The sequence below is a fragment of the Oryzias latipes genome, chromosome 16 (assembly GCF_002234675.1).
Source record: "Oryzias latipes chromosome 16, ASM223467v1".
In the NCBI taxonomy this organism is placed as follows: domain Eukaryota; kingdom Metazoa; phylum Chordata; class Actinopteri; order Beloniformes; family Adrianichthyidae; genus Oryzias; species Oryzias latipes.
In genome coordinates this window covers 15,683,620-15,698,763 of record NC_019874.2, presented here as the reverse complement: position 1 = coordinate 15,698,763, position 15,144 = coordinate 15,683,620, and the positions used below count along the sequence as shown (strand labels likewise).

At 41.3% G+C, this 15,144-nt stretch overlaps 1 protein-coding gene across 1 annotated transcript; it reads left to right on the top strand.

Annotated features, from left to right (window-relative positions):
* The first annotated feature begins 94 nt into the window (after nt 1–94).
* On the top strand, nt 95–12,399 carry LOC105356112 (tenascin-like). Its single transcript, XM_023964536.1, has 9 exons — nt 95–204; nt 1,202–2,865; nt 2,954–3,086; nt 3,188–3,333; nt 5,482–5,995; nt 6,328–6,450; nt 6,552–6,695; nt 6,788–6,903; nt 7,674–12,399. The coding sequence occupies exons 3-8, from the start codon at nt 2,978–2,980 to the stop codon at nt 6,820–6,822; spliced, it is 1,071 nt and encodes a 356-aa protein (XP_023820304.1). The 5' UTR covers nt 95–204; nt 1,202–2,865; nt 2,954–2,977; the 3' UTR covers nt 6,823–6,903; nt 7,674–12,399.
* The last annotated feature ends 2,745 nt before the right edge of the window (nt 12,400–15,144 follow it).

Below are 15,144 nucleotides of genomic sequence, written 5' to 3'. Positions count from 1 at the left end.
TGTGAGCCTGCAGCATGAGGTGTGGTGTAAGGGTGGTATGTGTGTACATATAAAATGTGTGTGTGCTGGGGAGTGTCGGTATGGAAGAGCAGTCCTCATCACTTTGTCTCTCTAGTGCCAGTCCTTTGCTCCAACCTCTTTACAAACAAATTATAGCTTAATAGTTTTTCCTGATCATTTGGAGCGGGAGCCCCAATTTATGAGGTAACTTTAATTTTTTCTGCTTTAAATTATTTTCAACCAAATTATCTGTATTTTATGTAATTTATTAGGATTGTGATAGAAAGAAAATTCAGTTCTCTTTAATCAAGTTTAGTAATCAAGTTTTCTGGAGCTTTGAATCATTACCTAGACATATGAAAAGTTTATACCTTTAAAGTTTATATGTATAAATATATATGTCTACTACTTAAAGCGTGTTTGTTTTAGCCTCAGTGTGTTGCCCTTCAACATAGTGTTTTGTACAACTGTAACTGATAAACTCCTAAATTGTCCAATATAATCATATTTCCTGTTGTTATTTAGCCCTTTTATTCATGTAAGTGTCTATATATTTGATTTATTAAATGATATCGTGTTGAGCAAGACAGGTAAATCAAGATGTTAAATTGAACTACTGGATTAGTGTTTCAATCAAGACAGATTTTTTTTTAAATCTGGCTAATCTGGTTAAATGTATTTCAGAAAAACAGTTCAATTAACTTTAAATTAAATCTGGAAACTTTAATTAGAATGAAAACTTTAAATCTTTTTTGTAACAATGAATGAAAATTGGAACTATTCTTTACTAATATTTTAGAATGTGAAAGCTGTTTTCAAGCAAAACTGAGTGTCAACTTGTTTATTCTAGTCAGAGAATAAAATGTAGCACATTAATTTTAATAAATGTCACTTTAAAACAAAAGTGTCCTGGTTGAAGATGGGAATGCTGAGTTCGGTTGTGAAAAACCAAAAATGGAAAAATGTGTCCATCATTGCAATTTGAGGCAAAATGCAGCCTAACTTCAGAACAAGGCATCAAGCCTGAAGCTGAAGCAAAACCAGCTTAGAGGTCTGAATGGGAACTCTGTTAAAATGAGCTGATCAATGCTGAAAGAGAGCAGTATTGCTCTGACATACAGCGCAGGTCTAAATTAACTTGTTATAAGATTTCCTGTTTTAAACACATAACTGAGACCTTTTTTTCTTTTTTCCTCTTCAGGAAATACTTGGTAAAGTCCACCATCAACTTTTTCTTGGAGTACAAAGGAGGAAGTTATCTTTTTTTGGCTGCATACACAAGTCCTTCAAAAACCCTGCTATAGCTGGTCACAGCTTCTGATTCAAAATGTTATTTACTCTAGGACTGCTTTTCCTTCTAACCTCACTTGCCTCCTCTGAAACCACAACCAGCGAGAAGAGAGATGCCGCAGAGAGAAACACAACTAAAATCCGTGAGGTTTTAAACTCTTCTAAACCAAAAATCCCAGCTTTGGCTTTGACGCAAACCTTTCACCCCACCTTTAAACCAAACCCAGTAAATCAGACCATTTTCCCACTTCAGCCACTAAACTCAAAGTTCAACCAGTTAACACTACTAAGGCTGGCAAAAGTAGACCCAGACCTACAGATGCTCCATCAGTAGCAGCAAAAAATCCTAAGACGAACAAAGCCGTGTCCAACAATGGCAAGCATTTAGCCAACCAGACTGTCTCAGATGAGTTGACCCGTTATGCTAAAGGTAGAAAAGGGAAGCTTAGTTCCAACGGAACGCCAAATGTTCGGTCAACATCCGTAAAGTCTCCTTTAGCCCGCATTGCAAAACTGTCAACACACAAACCCCAATCTGTCAATCACACAGTCCCAACTGTATCAAATCATAGGAAGTTATCAGAGGGTGAAGCTGCTCAAAATGCCTCATCATCATCAGTTAAGTCTCATTCAGTCCGCATGGACAAAATCATCAAAAACAAACCGAAGCAAACAGTCAACCATACAATTTCAAATGGACCTATTTTATCCAGTCATAGCAAGACTGCCAAAAATAAGACAATTCCAAATGTTCCTTCAGTATCCAAAAAATCTCCCTCAACTCACACTGCTAAAGCCGTCACACATAGACCTCTGCCATCACTCAATCAAACAGATGTGAATGAGTCTCATTCATCCCATAACAGCAAGACCAAAGAGGAGGAGTCTGCTCAAAATGTTTCATCAAAAGCCACAAAATCTCCACTAGTACATATCACAAAACCTATCAAAAACAAACCCCTGCAACCGACCAATCACACAACAACTGTTGAATCTGCCACGACCGGCCATAGCAAGGCTGTCAAAATGAGACATTTCAAAATGCGCCATCAGCCTCCACTAGCTCTCCATTAACATCCTCTGGAAAATCCACCAAAAACAAACCCCAGCAATCAGACAATCCCACAATTTCCAACAAATCTGGTCATAGAAGGAAAACTGAAGGCCACTCTACTCAAACTATTCAGTCCACAAAGACCAATACTATCGATGGTCCAAAGATAACCAAAGGCATCAATCAGACTGTTTCTACCATTCCCCTGGTCAATGCCACAAAGCCTCCAATAAAAGATGGAAAAGGTTTAAAAGTAGCAACATTAAACAAGACTTCCATTGAGGTCCCCAACAAAAAACAGCCAACTGCTTCACAGCCAGTAACAGTGGTCATCTGTAATGGCTGTGACTCAAACAACAAGGATCAAGAAGTGAAGCTGTCACCTGGCAATCCTCTGGTGGTGACTCATAAGATAAGCTTGCAGCCGGGGGGCTGCCCTGATGGACATGAGGTCAAGTTGGATGCCCTGAAAGATTGAGTAGCCCGGCTAGAAAAGGAGATGTCCTTTCTAAAAGAACAATGTACGTCTTTTTCACCATGTTTTCCAATTTTTTTTTAATCTGACACATTATCCACTGGATTTTTATTTTGTTTTTTTTTTACATCCAGGCCCATGTTCTACTAAATGTCCAAATGGCTGTAGTGAAAAAGGGAAGGTGTGAAAAGGGAAGCTGTATCTGCCAGCAGGGGTTCATGGGTGCAGACTGCAGTAAGTGCAAACAAGGGGCAGATTGTAATACAAGTAAGTAGAAATTTTCTTTGTTGTTTTAACAAGTGGTACAGATTTGATCTGTATTCTGTCTCATATGACTCAATGTGTTGTTATTGTTTTTTTATTGAAAGAAAATGAGACTACAGCAAAAACCAAAAAACAGCAAGGAGGCACTTCTGAAAAGCAAAAAATTGTCCCAAAATTTAATGACCAAGAAAGCCCTGCAAAAACGTACCCTAAATCTGACCACCCAAAAGACGAGCCTCAGGGAAATGAGATCCATCACAACGAAAAAAACCGGGGGACAGTCTATCATCTGTCCCCAACTTACCCCCTTCCTCATATAACCTCATAATAGGGTGAGGGGGTGGGGGGCTTAGCCTGCGATGAGCCTTGGGGGGGGGGGGTTTACTAGGCAGTGACCCCCCTCCTGTGGTTGCCGTATGGAGTGGGCCCCCCCTCTTTCGGTTTTATTTGCACCTTAGACATGTAGGGCCCTTGGTAGGGGGGGTGCTTGGACATCACTGCCAGCAAGCAGCGGATGTCCTCCTAGCACCCTACCCGCCAATTTTAACCGCACCTTAGACATTTAGGGCCCCTTGGTGGGGAGGGTGAGGGGACGTCACTGTGAGTAATCAGGAGACGTCCCCTTAGTGCCCTACCCGCCAATTTTAACCGCACCCCCCTTAGTACACACACCCCTCCCCCCTCAATATATACATCCCAACATAAACACACACACATGCACACACACACTCTCTCAAACACACATACACGCACACACATTTTGCAAGGAAGGTGGGACCTAGGACCATCTGTCCCCTGCCTCTTCCCTGGGGGGGGTACGGGCCCCTTTGCAACGGAGGCTGTGTCCCCGGGGTGCTGGCTTCCTGGGCCCGGCGGTGCTCTCTCCGCGCGGTGGGGGGGTTCACATTACATCTGAGCCGGGGGTGTTCGTGTCCCTGGGGGGTGGGTTCTGGTCCTTGCTCCTGAGTGCTGGGCCCCGCCAAATTTCCAACTGTGGCCGAGCCTGGTCGGGCCATATTTACAACACCCCTTGTGGGCCCTCTTTTTTCCCCGGGGTTCCCCCCTTCTGGGCGGGGGCGGCGGGCCCCTGCCTCGCTCCTCCCTGGACCAACCGTGGGCCGGGCGGATGGCTGCCTGGAGTGCGGAGTGGGTCTCCCTTGGGGGGTCCTGGCCCGTACCTGGGGTTGGGGCGGGGGGATGCCCGGAACTCCTGGGTGGTGGTGGGGTGCTCGTCTGGGGCTGTGGGCGTCCTTCTCCGGTGGGGCCCTGCGTTGGGTTCTCCCGGCGCGGCGGGGGGGCTGCTCTCCTGGTTGGGCTGGGGCGGCGCCCTCTTTCCCTCCGTGCCTCCCTGCTCTCTGGCTCTGGGGGCCTTGCGGCGGCCCTGCTGGCCCTGGCCTGGGTGGCGGGCTTGGTCGCCCGGGCGGCGGTTGTTCCCTGCCGGTTCCCGTGTGGTGTTGGGGGGAATCCGGCTGCCGCTGCTGGTGCGGTGGGGGTCTTGGGGTGGGGATGGCTGGGCACTCTCCCTCCTTCTTTTCACGTTCCACCATCCATTTTAGAAGAACATAAACACTCACCTGAGCACAGGTGTTAGCTCAACAGACTGAATGACTGAAATATTTCACACTAGTTGGTTTTAAGGCATAAGTATGCGTGTGAACACTATCTGTTTTGTGTACATGTCGACAGGTGGACATTTTTGCAACTAACAGGTGTGTTTATAACATTTGAGTGTGTGTGTGGACAGGCTCCGCCCTTTTTTTTTGTTTGTTTTTTACATTTGAACCTTACCATAATGATTAACAACCAGTAAACTTGTTGCTTTATGCTGCTTCATGGTCTTATCCCCCTTCCCCTCCTATTATCACCCCCTACCCCCCCTCTCTCTAACGTCCCTCTCTCTTCTTCCCCTCTTTCCTTTTCCGTCCGGTCCAACACCAAAGATTTTCAGACATGTTTGAAATTAATAAAGTTTGGCCTCAATTACAAAAGGGGTTTATTCAGACATACCTTTGGTTTGTCTGAAGATTAATAACCCCTCTTGTTAAAGTAAAATATGTCCAACCCAAGAGGCCCTCAGCTCTCATCTGTCTGCCTAGCTGTTGGACAGGACAAGTTAAAAAAAAAAAAAACAAGGGGCAGATTGTAATACAAGTAAGTAGAAATTTTCTTTGTTGTTTTAACAAGTGGTACAGATTTGATCTGTATTCTGTCTCATATGACTCAATGTGTTGTTATTGTTTTTTTAGTGAAAGAAAATGAGACTACAGCAAAAACCAAAAAACAGCAAGGAGGCACTTCTGAAAAGCAAAAAATTGTCCCAAAATTTAATGACCAAGAAAGCCCTGCAAAAACGTACCCTAAATCTGACCACCCAAAAGACGAGCCTCAGGGAAAGGAGATCCATCACAACGAAAAGACGTCTATTCCACCTGAAAAGAAGAACGCTACAAATGCAACCACTCTTGCAGCATCAGACAAAGTCATCTTGAACAAAGCAACCATTAATGAGACCAGGAGGACAGGAGGATTAGGGTCAGTGAAGGTGGCAAACATCTCCTCACACAGCCTCACTGTCAAATGGTTAGCGCCACAAGAGATGTTCAAAAAGTTTTCAGTGACCAAACGAGAGCTACTGTCGGATGGCGACAAAAAGGAACCCCTGAGAGTCGAGGAACAGGACAAAAGCTCGACTGCGGGCAACACCACTATGGTGGAAAATGAAAGTACAACTGCATCCTCTGGAAAAGCTGCTGGATCAGAAACTGAAGCTAAGAGGACCTCTGTGGTGGTCCCAGGCCACGCACGCTCTGTGGAGATCACCAATCTTCAGGCAAACACACGCTATGTCCTGCAAGTTTATGGCATGGCAGGAAGCAGAAGATCAAGAACCCACCGAGTGACAGCAACTACAGGTTATTAGAACAATGACACATTTAGGGCGTACTCGCATTAAACAATCCTTGTCATACCCGAGCATATTTGATGTTTGTGGTCTAGTTTAAGTTGTTCAGCATTCTGTGGTGTGGATGGCTTAGGTGGGCCAGTGTGTAGTAGAGTAGACCTTATCTTAGAATCAAGAGTTTTAAGGATTTTTCACTAAGGCAGGGTTTGTGCGTACGCCCTCATGTCCATCTGTCACAGTTTCCAATTTTTTTTCTAAAAACCAATAAAATAAAGAGATGAAGAAAATTGAAAACAAAGATATAAAACCCAATTCAGCATTTGCTTTGCCTTCTTTTGACAGGCCCTGAGCCTCCAACACAGATGGTTTTCAGTAATGTCACTGAATCATCTGTTGGTGTTTCCTGGGTCAAACCAAAGACAACATTTACAGGCTTCCGAGTTACGTACATCAACATTGTGTCAGGTTTGTTAAAACTTCTTCATTTAGATAGTGCAATCAAACACTTCTCTTCCTATCAGAAAAAAAGATGAATTATGTATGTATGTATATATTTTTCCTTTCAGGGGAAAGTCGATTTGTGTCACTGGGATCCAAACAGTCTCATGTTGTCTTGTCTAAGTTGTCTCCGGGAACTTCTTACATGATTAGCATCACTGCGACCAACGACGCAGCCCAGAGTGATGATCTCACATCCATTGTAACCACTGGTAAATGCACGGAGAGGCTCACATTTATTTGTAGGGGTTTACTTTGAGAAACAATGAATTTAATTTCTTCTGGATCATTCTGTTGTCTGCAGTCCCCGCCCCTCCAAAACATCTTCAAGTCACGTGACACATAATAGAGCTTTGCTACGGTGGACTCCCAGTCTTGGGAAAGTTGACCGCTTCATTATCAGCTCTGAGTCCTCCAAGAGTGAGTGTCCATAGGTCATTTTTCATCAATACCAAGTGCTGATAGCTAAAAAAATGTTTTTATTTTCTTTTTTTCGATTTATGCTTTTATCCTAAGCTAATCATAGCGTATACTTTTATCCTGCAGAAACAATGAGTCGAGCATGATTATTTACAATTTATTAGGTGTCAAAATCAAGCAGTTAAAGCAGAACTTTATGTTGATAGCATTCACGAGCAAGTGAGTGAAAACTATTTTATTATTAGCTTCATCGTAACATAAGAAGCCATGCCAACTAGTTATGTTTGATATTATGTGTAAAAACCACAACTGGAGCCAAAGCGCGTCCTGTTGGTGTGATGCACGTAGTGTAGCTCCAGAAAGTCACAAACTGTCTTGATGCTTCTTGATGAATATGTCATGTATACAATCCTACTTTTTTGTAAGGTGCACTAAGGTGTACGTGCGCTTTTTTGACGAGCTGGAGAGGAACAGGATGATGGCTGTATCAATAATCTGTCAAAAGATGCAGAGAAAATGATTTTTTTTATTTTTATTTTACGTTTTGGAATGCATACTTATTTGAATTAATATTTAAACTCTTAAAATTCACAGTGCCTATTTTCAAGCAACTTTAAAGTTTGAAGACTTGAACTCCTGACATTTCTTTCAAAAACAAAGGGAAACTTTGTGTGAAGCTTAACGTGTAGAAAAGTTCAGTAAAATCACTTATTTAAACTGTTATTTAAAAAAGAAAAAACATAGCACCAATAATTTTGTTGTTTTTACAGATTGACATCTCTGAGGCTGGATACGTGGATGATGGCTGTTCAGCCACAGAACACTACCTGAAGATTTTGAGAGTATTAAGAAAACCTACTGACTGACTTCATTTATGGATGCAGATAGAGGACATTTACATTCTTTAATTAAAGTGTACTTTTCAATAGGGTTAAACCATAGAGAAATACTGCTTTCACTCAGCGCTGTTGATGGAATTATAATCAGCCTTCGGACTCTTCGAAGAATCTTGTCAACACTGAGACTTCACAGAAGAAAAAACCAAAGTGACATTCTTGACATTGCATTATTTCTTATTGGACAACTGCAGACTTATGGTCAACTTAATGGATACAAACTGCAACATCTTAGATGTATACAGGAGGGATTTGTTGTCACCCAGAACACAGTGAGACAGTTAATCAAAATTCTTGATCCCAGAGGTGTTGAGTTGAGACAACGTAATCGTCTCCGTCGTCGACTGTATTGTAATCCAGGACCAAACTTTATTTGGCATGTGGACTCTTATGACAAACTGAAACCATATGGAATTTGTCTGAATGGGGCTGTGGATGGGTTTTCCAGAATGCTTATCTGGCTTCATGCATACTCTACAAACAGTAATCCTAAAATTATTGCTGGATATTTCATTTCAGAAGTTGAGAAAAGAGGTGGTACTGCAGCCAGAGTTCGTACAGACATGGGGACAGAGAACGGTACAATGGAAGACATTCAAAGATTTTTACGCCTTGATCATGATGACAGCTATGCCAGAAATTGCTTCATTTTAGGATCCAGCACCCACAATCAGCAAATAGAGAGCTGGTGGGCTTTCATAAGGAAACACCATGCACAGTACTGGATTAACGTTTTTCAAAAACTGAAGGATTCAGATGATTTCACTGGGGACTTCTTGGACAAGCAGCTGATTCTTTTCACCTGTTTGAAGATCATTGAGGTGTGTGCATGTATTTGAGAGAGAAAATAATATATGATAAGGATATGCTTTTAAATAAGGGATATGTAGTGTATAAACATGTTTGTTTTTGCTTGCCTTTCTGGAAGAGCTTCAAAATGTTGTTATTTTATGGAACACTCACATCATTCGTCAGAGCAGAAATGTGATTGCTCCAAGTGGCAGACCATGCATGATGTATACCCTCCCGCAGCTTTTTGGTGGACAAGATTATTTGAAGCAAGTTTCCGAGCAAGCAGGGGCAACTTGCAAAGCACATTGTCTTCAGAGAGGACCATACACATGTGATGAAACAGTCTTCTCACTATCCTGCCTCCTGATGACAGAAAACTTTCTTCATGCACCGACCACACCAAATGAAGCAATTGAACTGTATCTATTTTTAAGAGCTTCCATACGTTCAAACCTGTCAGCCGTGTAACACTGGTTCAAATCAACAGTTTCCTGCTTTCTTTACAATCAACTTCTATGTACTCATAATTGGTGTCATATTGTCATTTAATGCACCTTCATATATTTTGTTTGAAGAACTTTGAAACTTTTTGCTGTTGTGTATGACTGAAAAAATGCTATGACATAAGAGTAGTGGAATGTTAGTAAGATATGGATCTAGGTTTACTCAGTTTTCTCATAAATGTGTAAGATATTTAGATATTTAAATTCTACATAATATACATTTAAGTGTACATGTTGGAGAACAATTTTGAAAATGTCATTAAAATTGTTAAATCTATCATACAGTACACAACCTATTCAAATTTGGTCCAATTTATAAACCACACCCCACCTCAGTAAATACATAAAATATACTTTTCATTATGTCTAACACCAAAACTCTCCTTAAAGTTCTCTGTATCTGGTGACTCAGGTCAGTTTTAAACTGATAACTAATCTGGAAATGCAGTTATGATAAAAAGTTGAAATATCAAGGACTCATGTTGAATGCGTAATGTTTTAATCATCACAAAATAAACAATTTTGGTGATCAAACCAACAATTTTGTTCTTTTCCTCATAACATTCAGAAATGTTGCTACATGTGCTTGACATGGTAAACAAAATGTTAATTTAACAAGTGCTCTGAAATGTCCTATTGGGAGGAGGTTCTCTCCATCCAAGTGCAAAACTGTAGAGCAGATATGTTTTAAATCTGAAAAACCAAATCTCAAAAGTGAACATGAGAAACTTCACATACATTAAAAACGAGGACAAAAATAAATACATTTGTTGTGAACCAGGACATCATTGTGCTTAATGCACATCAAACCAGAAAGGAATATAACATATAATACTGCCCTGTAAAAAGAAAAAAAGATATGTAGATGCATTCTTCAAGCTTAACCTGCTTAACTTTGAAAATCTTTTTATGAACAGTGTTAATGTTACCTCAAATGCTTGTCTTTCACAGTATTCTTTTAACCAGTCTTCCTTCTCAATAAGTGATTCTTTTCCATTAGCATCAATAAGAAAAACTGTTGAATATGAATTTTACAGTGGTACATCGCATTTGAACATTCTCCTGATATTGTCTCTATTCTTAAGTCAAATAAAAAAAACTTCTTTTGGAATATGTTAAATAGTAATAACCAAAACGTTACCAAAACACTTTAGAGTTATTTGTGCACATTTGTGTTATTTCTGTAAAACATTTCAACATAAAAAAAGAGATTTCAACAGGCACCGTATTTTTAATACTACGCAATGTTCATAACATAGCAGCTGTTGCTGCTCAGTATATTGTCGAGCTCCACACGCAGCTCTGGGAAGGACAAGTATGTCCAAGGTAGCTCCAGAACTGGACCACATGTATGTGCTACTAGCCGCCGTACTTCATCTAAGGATGTGAAGAGAACTTCAGTTTTAGTAACACAAAGCACATCTGAGCCAGCTGTAAATCACAGAAACCTTCTGAGACCTGCCTGATCCAGTCCTCTGATGTACTGCTGTAAGTACCTCAGACTCTGGCTCTCAGCTTGTGTGGTAGGATTAGCATCTAATAATTTTAGAACCTTTCTTGCTGTAGGTTTCATGTTTTCATACATTTCTTGAATTTTTAGTTGGCTCTTGAAGACATGTGCAAATGTTGTTCTTGCAACTTCTGACATTTTATCAAGAGCATATTTTGGCTGTTGAATGATCAGATTATGTGCAACATTTAAAAGCATAGCTTTCAAGTTTTCTCTTGTTGGGATAAATTTAGCACCCACACGATCTAATAAAACATGCTCCTCATGCTCTTCACCAAGAAGATCCTCCAGCAAAGCCTTGTTCACAAGATCTCTCTCCTCTGGACTGATGTAAAAGAGGAGTGACTCAAATAGCAAGTCAGGTGACACCAAGTGCTCACCAAAAACCAGCGCCACTGTGAAAGCTGGTGCAAGGCGGCTAGGGAAATAGCCATGGTCTAGGAACCCCTTAACCAGGATTCATCCAACAGATTTCCATTCTTCCTCCTGCCACTTTAGGGAAAGTAATGGAACTCTCATGTCTTGCCCTTCAGCAGCACTGTCTAAAAACTCTGTCCAGAAAGCAGAATAGACATCTCTAGAAACTCCATCTGCATCTATCTCATCGATAAAACTAAATTTCAAAGGGCAGGTGAGCAAGCTGGGATCTTTGAACTGTGTTATCAGTTCATCCATAAGCATTGTCGTGTGAAGTTTAATGTTAACATTAATCGTGTCATATCCGGACAGCTCAGTATTACTGTGTACTTCATTATCTGATGAACTCATACTAGGTATGTGGGACACAGAGGTGGATGAAGGCTGCTCAGTAACACTGGATGTAGATGGCACATCACTGGTTGTGATATTGCTTGGACTTGCCAGCTCAAGGGCAGAAGAAGGAATAAGAAGAACTCCAGAGTCTCCTTCATAACTTGACAAAATAGACACAGCAGATGGTGGGAGCATAAGAGCAGGTCCAGGCTCTTCAGTGGAGGTAGCTGTCGATGGTGTAGAGTTGTTTGAGACAAACTGGTTCACAGAACTTAAGTTCAGGGTGGCTGAAGGAAGATTAAAACTCACAGATTCCCCTTCATCACTTGATGAAATGGACAGAGTGTCTTCCAGTTGCCATGCCAGAGGTTCACCGGTGTGAGGACCTATCAGGACCTCTGAGAAGTTAGATGAATATGAGGAGCTGTTTTCATCCTCTGGCTCATCGTGGTCCATGTCGTCATCTGGAATACTGATTTCTGTGATTCTAGATTCCTTCCGTTCTCTTGTGCAAAGATAAAATCTTAACGTTCCCATTTTTAGCAGGGAATAAAGTTCTCCTACTGTGGTGTTTTCATCTAATACTGCATCCTCTTGATAATCTAAAATATCAAAAGTAAAATTCTCCAGTTGTCCCTTTTTAGATCTTCCATTTGGAAAAAATAGTTCCTTTGCAATGCTTAAAATGTCAGCCTTTTTTGCTTCCTTTGACAAATCTATTCTCCTTGTTCCACCTCCATTTTTCTTGCGTAGCTACTTTCCTTCGTGTATCCATCCTAACTCAACCTTTCTGGTCTTTCTCACAGCCAGCTTGTTGTTCTTCAAATATGCCCTTGGATGTGTTTGAGTTGTATCATGTTCCCCATGGTCAGGGCCTTCTGATTGTGTGTCAAATCCCATCTTTCTTTTTAGTTTTTGAAGCAATGACTGCCGTTGTGCATCTCTCTCACCTTTCTTTTTATATTCAGAGCAAAACCTTCGTGTGGCAATCCTGTCACCGTAGATTGGAACGTAGGTGGCCAAGCTGTCATCATCCATGCTTCCAATAACTGATATGTCAATCTACAGAAACAATTTATTATTAGTTATTCATGGTAAAAGTAATTGTTTTAAACTGGACTGAACAGTGGTTTACTGAACCTTACAAAAAAAGTAGGATTGTATACATGACATATTCATCAAGTAGCATCTAGACAGTTTGTGACTTTCTGGAGCTACACTACGTGCATCACACCAACAGGACGCGCTTTGGCTCCAGTTGTGGTTTTTACACATAATATCAAACATAACTAGTTGGCATGGCTTCTTATGTTATGATGAAGCTAATAATAAAATAGTTTTCACTCACTTGCTCGTGAATGCTATCAACATAAAGTTCTGCTTTAACTGCTTGATGTTGACACCTAATAAATTGTAAATAATCATGCTCGACTCATCGTTTCTGCAGGATAAAAGTATACGCTAATATTAGCTTAGGATAAAAGCATAAATCGAGGTGTACTTTGTAATATTTTGATATACGTTTATCCTACTGCACTCGAATGCATCTCCGTTAAGGTAAAGATGTATTGACAATAAGAATAATGCATTATGGGATATGAACGAAGCACGAAGCCTTCTGTTAAAAGCGATTGCTACCCGTAATGTTAATAAAAGAAGTTAACACAGCATGTCCGTACTGAAGAAAGTTATTCCCTGCAACTCTAAAACACTACATCAGGGGTGGCGAACACGCGGCTCGCGAGCCGCATGCGGCTCTTGGCCAATGAGCGTGCGGCTCTTTGCGTCTCATCATATTTTCTATATACTGTGCCTCATTTCATAATTTTTTCCCTCTTAAACCACACTCAAACCACCAGAGGGTATTACAAATAAATAATAATTATTAATGAAAGTAATTTGGCAGTGTGTGTGTATGTGTGTGTTTGATGCTGCTCCCGACACATGCGTGTCTGCCAATCATTTGCGCAGGTTACGCCCACTGCCGGAACACATAGATATAGATTTGATGTGCGTGCAGACTGTTACCCTCATGGTTAAAATTGTGAAATTTAGAGTATAAGGATAAACACAGGACGTTTCTGGAAGAACGGGAAGATTCTTACTTTTTACTGAACGGAGTGGAGAGTCACTGTGTTTATTATTATGAGCTTCTGGAAGCAGTAAAATAGATCATGCCAGAAAAGAACAAAACGTATCCCGGAAAATATTAAAAACTCTTCCTGATCTGAAACAAAGTGTCTCCTTTATTAACAAGCTGAAGCTTTTCAAAGTGCACATTCAAAACAACTATCATCCCACGTTCCTTCTTTGTGGAGCTCACAGCAGAAAGCTGCAATACAAATGAATAAAGCGCAGAACGTGACGCTGCTGCTGAACAAAAACGACTGCAGATCACTTTTCTCATGGATCCTTTAATGCAGAGACTGACTGATGAGATCCCCGCTGGTCACTGATGAGGCAGCGAGAGAACCGGAGCTAAATGAGGAGAAATCTCTCTGAAAGAAGGCCCTGTTACGTTTTGGAGAACGGAAAATTCCCCGTGTGTAAAAGAGCTGGTCTCAATCTGCTGTCCCCGTTCTCCTCAATATTTGTCCTCCAGTCCCTGTTTATTACCTTGAAACACGCGAAATCAAGGCATCGGTCCGTTCTGACTGACACTCACGTAAAGGAACTGATCAGAGAGGTTACCGGGAGTTAGCCCCGCCTTCAGCCCCTAAGACTCATGGGAAGGGGGGAATCTCAATTGTGAAACCATAAGTCAGGGACCTGTTTGCAGAAGTCAGTTAAATCCCGTTTTGGCTGTATATGTGTATTCAAGTTAATGGGCTCTTAATGTGTACGGGTGGAGGGAATAACGCATCCAGTTTAATGGGAATTCAGCATATTACTAGGGTAAAATATGAACTTAACCGTAGCAATGTAATTACTTTTAATATATTATTTGCTTTTGATGCAAAAATGGTAAAATGGTAAATGACGTATACTTATATAGCGCCTTTCTTCGCAGACCCATTCACCCAGTCACACACACATTCACACACTGGTGGTCGCTCCGCTGCCAAACACAGGCGCCCGCCTACCACCAGAGGCAAGGTGGGGTTCAGTGTCTTGCCCAAGGACACTTCGACTCATGGGCGTGCAAGGCGGGAATCGAACCTGCAACCTTACGATCATGGGACGACCGCCCTACCGCTGCACCACGGCCGCCCCAAAAAGTCAGTCATTCAATTTTCAAACATGTAAAGGCAAGAAATTCTAATGAAGTTAAGATTAATTTAAGTTGCACACAACTGAAATGTAATGTATTTAATGTGTTTATTGTGAATATGAATGACTCAGACACCAGGGGGGTATTCCAGAAAGCAGGTTATGCTAGCTCCCACGATAAGTTTGAGGCTAAGGAAGTTGATAACCTCAGCTTTCGGTTCCAGAAATGGAGGTATGTTTCAGGGTAGGTCAAGTTACCATGGCAACTCATGCTCTGAACATAACCTGGTCCGGAGCAGGTTTAGTTGAATATTAGTTTGTTTACAGAGAGGTGAAGCAGCATGCCGTGTCCATTTGAAGATGATTTAGTGGATGAAAAAGCTCAGATAATACTTTTTCCACCATGAGAGGGTGATGAGACCACATATGGATGTTGGAAAATTAAACTTTTTTACTTTGATCTAACTTAATTATTTGCTTCAGTTAAGACGAAGACGATCGCCTGGGATGCCTGGGGACCCTCTGCTGCTGGTGTGCAGCTCTTCACTTGGAGAGAGTCTGCTCCCCCATGGTGACG